The 5,000-nt window shown below is 28.4% G+C and overlaps 1 protein-coding gene across 1 annotated transcript in view; it reads right to left on the bottom strand.

Annotated features, from left to right (window-relative positions):
* Nucleotides 1-5,000, bottom strand: part of beta4GalT7 (beta-1,4-galactosyltransferase 7) — a 21,878-nt gene that overhangs the window by 9,818 nt on the left and 7,060 nt on the right. Inside the window, exons 2-4 of the mRNA XM_043030320.2 lie at nt 3,665-3,776; nt 3,283-3,415; nt 2,034-2,160 (exon numbers count right to left, since the gene is read on the bottom strand). Coding sequence (XP_042886254.2) covers nt 2,034-2,160; nt 3,283-3,415; nt 3,665-3,700 — 296 coding nt within the window. The 5' untranslated portion in view covers nt 3,701-3,776. The remainder of the gene's footprint in view (nt 1-2,033; nt 2,161-3,282; nt 3,416-3,664; nt 3,777-5,000) is intronic.

Genomic DNA, 5,000 nt, shown 5'->3' with positions numbered 1-5,000 from the left:
GTTAAATATATTTAAAAATAAAAATATGAAAAAACAAAATTAAAAATAAAAATATAAAACAAATAAAATATACAAATAAATACAAAACCAAATACAATTATATAACATATATACAAAAATAAAAATACAACACTACATAAATAAACACAAAACACTCAAAAAAAACAACTCTAACTAAAAAAATATACTAAAATTATAAAAACACCCAAAAAAAACAAAATATGTGTTTGAGTCTATAACAAATTATAAATATAAAGGTAAATAAACAACTAAATAATAGTGTAAAAGAAACAATAACTCTATAAAAATCGAAACAAAATAAATATCTAACATATACAAGATTATAATATAGAAACTTTAAAATAAATACCTATAAATAAAAACCTAAAAATAAAAAAAACACACAAAAACGCCACACAATCAACACATATAAAAGTCTAAAAAAATAAAAAAAAAAGCAAACAAACAAACCAAACTAAAATAAAACAAAAAAAATCTGTAAAATCCTTATAATAAACACAAAAAAAAAATATACAAATACACAACCCATATAAATCTAAAAAAAAAATAAAAAACAAAAAAAAAAAGAAAAAACGGAAATCGAAAATAACTCAAAATAAGCGTAAAATCAAAATGAGAACAATTATACAAAAAAACAAATAATAACTCATACACAAAATAATATATAAATATACTAACAAAAAACAACAAAAAATCAACAAACAAACAACCAAAAAAAATAAATAACTATAACTATAAATGAATAAAATATAAGTATAAAAAATAATATAAAAAAATATCAATTATAAAAGTAAAAAAAATCTGTATATATAAGAAAAATCTGTAAATAACAAAAAAAAAAATCCTAAAACAAAAAAAGAAATAAACTATAAGTATAAAAATTTATGAATGCAAGCAAAAAAAAATACAAAAACACACAAACACACACACACACACAAAACAATAAAACATACCATGCAAATCTAAAAAACACACACACACACTAACACAAACAAAACTCATAAACAAACAAATCAAATCTAATAAAAAAAATTACATATGTATATAAATATATGTATCTAAATTTATGATATATATATTCACATAATATACATTAAAACATATATTTATATACATATATACATATATATATATATATATATATATAAAATATATACATATATTACAAATATACACATATATATATACATATATATATACAATATACATATATATATATACATATATATATACATAAATCTTAACAGTTTAATATACATATATATATACATATATATATACACTATATATACATATATATATACATATAGCTAGTATATATCTCAATATATATAAATATATATATTGGTACATATATATAATACAGAAATATATATATATAATATATATATATAACTATATATATATATACATAATATATATACATATTTATATACATATATATATACATTATATGGACTACATTATATATATATATAGTATCTAATATATGAATATATATATATATATATACCCTCTATATATTACATCTAGTATATATATATAGTACCATTATAAATATAAATAAATATATATATATATTTATATATTATATTTACCATCTTGATATATATATATACAATAACATATAAATAATAAAATAAAATATATATATATATATAATATAATATAATATATATATATATATATACATTTATATATCGCAAACATATATATATACATAATATACATTTATATTATATATACAATATACATAATATATACATATATATATACATATACATATATACACTATACATATATATACATATATATATTACATATACAATATATATACATATATATATACATATACATATACTATATATTATATATATATATATATATATATATATATATATATATATATACATATATATATATACATATAAATATATATATATATACATATATATATATATATATATATACATCTATATATATACATATATACCCACCCACCTCCAACTCACCTGAATGGTATAAGAATGGCCATCTTATGTTTGTCTGACGGGTTGAAATCATACGCATCAGGCAGATCAGGCCTTGGTTCCTCCGCTCGTAAAACGTGGCTTCGGGGGCAGTCACACTGCTGCTGACCTGTTGGTGGGAGGGTATAGTAGTGGTGGAATGGTGGTAGTAAATGGCTGTGTGTATTGGTAATCACGTCGAAGCTTTTGCGATTCATATCGAATTTTGTGATATCGATTTTCCAAAAGAAGGTGGAAGAATGAAGCTTTTTTCTTTTCTGGATTTAACGTAAATTCCCTAATACGTGCCAGGCAAAATCATCGAGATTCTACAGGATTATCTCTATCTATTTCTTTTTTATTATTAAATTCCTAATGCGCAGTGTCAAAAATCACGGTAACTGGATGGATTTCTTTCCCATAGACAAAACTCTTACATATTTTACCGTGAGAGCTGCCACTTTGTTTCATAAACTCAAGTGCTCTAAGGTGATGATATACAAATTGGTAAAATACTTGTTCTTAAATTACCCATATCCAATAAATATTACAAAAAAGACCATGAACCACACAAAGTCATAAAAGAGAGAGAAAAAAAGAAAGAAAATAATAACTACAAGGAAAGGAGTAAGGAATCTCTGGATAGAATATGAGGATCCAGTGTCATACTAAGTAAAACATGGTTATCTTTGGCTTATCGTGTAGTGTTGATAAGAAACTGACTATGTTATCTCTATCTAATAACCTGAGGAAGAAAAGAAAGCAAAGGGAATACAAAAAAGAAAAGGACAAGAAAAAAAGAAAGTTTAAGGAATCAGAATAAGAATATATGAAAAGGAAAAGGAAGAAAGGAATTAAAACAAAAAAGGAAGAATACAGACATGAACTCAAAAACCTTTTCATTAAATCACTTCAAAAACCTTGAATATTAAATCAAGAAAAATAAAGATAGGAAGAATGTCTGTTATATTTGTGTCATGTCATTTCTACCTGATCTTCAATATTCTTCACACTAAGCATTCTCATTTTTGAGCGAAATAAACTCGTCAACTCACAGACAGTTCAAATAGGCTACAGGAGCAAGCACACTACATGGATTTTGTAAAGTAACACACTGATGAAAAAGGTATGAATAAGTATGTAAACTATCCCAATGCATGATGTGTAGATATAAATTAATGTATATTTAATAATTCATTCTCATTTACACCTTTTCCAGCGCTTGTCACAGTAAACTCCAGGAACCCCATACCTGAGTTGAAGGAAGTCAAACCAATAAAGAAGAAGCACATAAGGCAGAATCCGAGACCCCAGAGGAAAGGGCTGGTTCGTCTCAGGCGTAATCTCGTTGACAACGCCAGTGCCATTTCCCATAGAATTGATTGCTGGAAAGTTTAGAAAACGAAAAGTCATGCCAAATGTCTCATATTTTTCATATACTTCTTATAATCCTAATGTGTGAATGCAGCGCAAGGTATCTAGTTCATCCTTTTCAAATCTGATGATAATAATAATAATTAGCATCACATAATGTCCCTGACTAGTATGCCTTTTGGAAACACTTAAAAACATGTGAGGGACATTGGATTCCACATGTCAACCTGGCTGTATAATTGAAGTGGTTCCTTAAATACCTTCTTCATGTGATAAGATCCTTTAGCATTGTCCATAGGGCACTGAGGGTGGTTGCTTCTGAGCACCAAAGAGCCATGTCTCACACACTTCCTTAAATTAGCATCATCTTGACTGGAAAAAAATATATGTCTTAATCATTACATAATTAACAATAATACTTATAATCATAATACACAGAAATGACTGAACATCTATTGAACATTTTCAATAAATCAATATTTTTAAAAATTAGGTTTTGCCCTCTAATAATAGTTGGCATTAATTCAGAATGATGGAAAGTGTAAACATAAAATAATGGCTGGTGGATGCACAGTGGACCTGTCAGCGAGATGCTAACCATTCTTTCTTAACCCGTCGCTAACAGACATCCTGTTGGTCATGATAGCCAAGCAAAGCTTGACTGTCATGAACTATTTGACACTAAGGGAGAGTGGTGCACTGTGTTTCTATATTACAGGCACAGGACAGGCACTAGTGCCACCTGTTGGGCACTCCAGACAGGTTTTACCTCAGAGCAAATGGTTGGCGTACAATATATTGCTGCCTTTCACTCTCTTTCGCTCTCTTATTACAATAGTAGAGAAATAATAAGTAAAGAAAAGGAGACAGAAATTTTTGCACATGTGCAGGAATTAAAATAAGCCAGTTAAAATTGTAGTAAATCATAATGTGACAAAAGATATCAGCACACAATCTAAAAGAGCCAATTAGATTTGTAAGAGATCACCCCATTGCAACAGACCCAGGCAAGACAAGCTTACCGACCCCTTAACGATGGATGATATGACATTTACGACATGGCTTGACTTGTCTTACAGCCGTTTACATAAATGCTACATCACAGCTTTGCCTGGCCATCTAGCACGGTGCGGCCTGGCTGGCCACCACCTCAGCATACAAATAGCCTGCAGCATTAGGCCTATGCATCTCAAAATACCACAGCAAAATGTCCTGGCATAGCTAAAACAGCTATGTCATTAAAGGGTTAAAATTCTAATCTGTTTCACAAAGGCCAGATGGAGTTTCAGATGTGATGACAACTTTAGCTTTATTAACCCATTGCGTACGGGTGTCATGACATACATGACGTAGGAGCTTTGGCCTGACGACGGGCGTCATGACGTACACGACGTTCGGGGATTTTGGCTCACTGTGCTATTTTATTTTGCTATGAAAAAGGAATGAGTGATGATGGCTACTGCAGTCCTAATTACTATAATTACCGTAATATCGTGCAAGCTTAACGTCCAAAACCTAGATGGCACCACTTTTTCCTAGGACCAGCAGGTGAGAGAGCCTTGAATGGCACCCATCCACGGTCTCTAGCAAGCACTG

The sequence above is a fragment of the Penaeus japonicus genome, unplaced genomic scaffold (assembly GCF_977035675.1).
Source record: "Penaeus japonicus unplaced genomic scaffold, GWHDUDI00000001_assembly GWHDUDI00000013, whole genome shotgun sequence".
NCBI classification, from domain to species: domain Eukaryota; kingdom Metazoa; phylum Arthropoda; class Malacostraca; order Decapoda; family Penaeidae; genus Penaeus; species Penaeus japonicus.
Note: the sequence above shows the minus strand (reverse complement) of the source record. Positions and strands in the feature narration are given on the sequence as shown.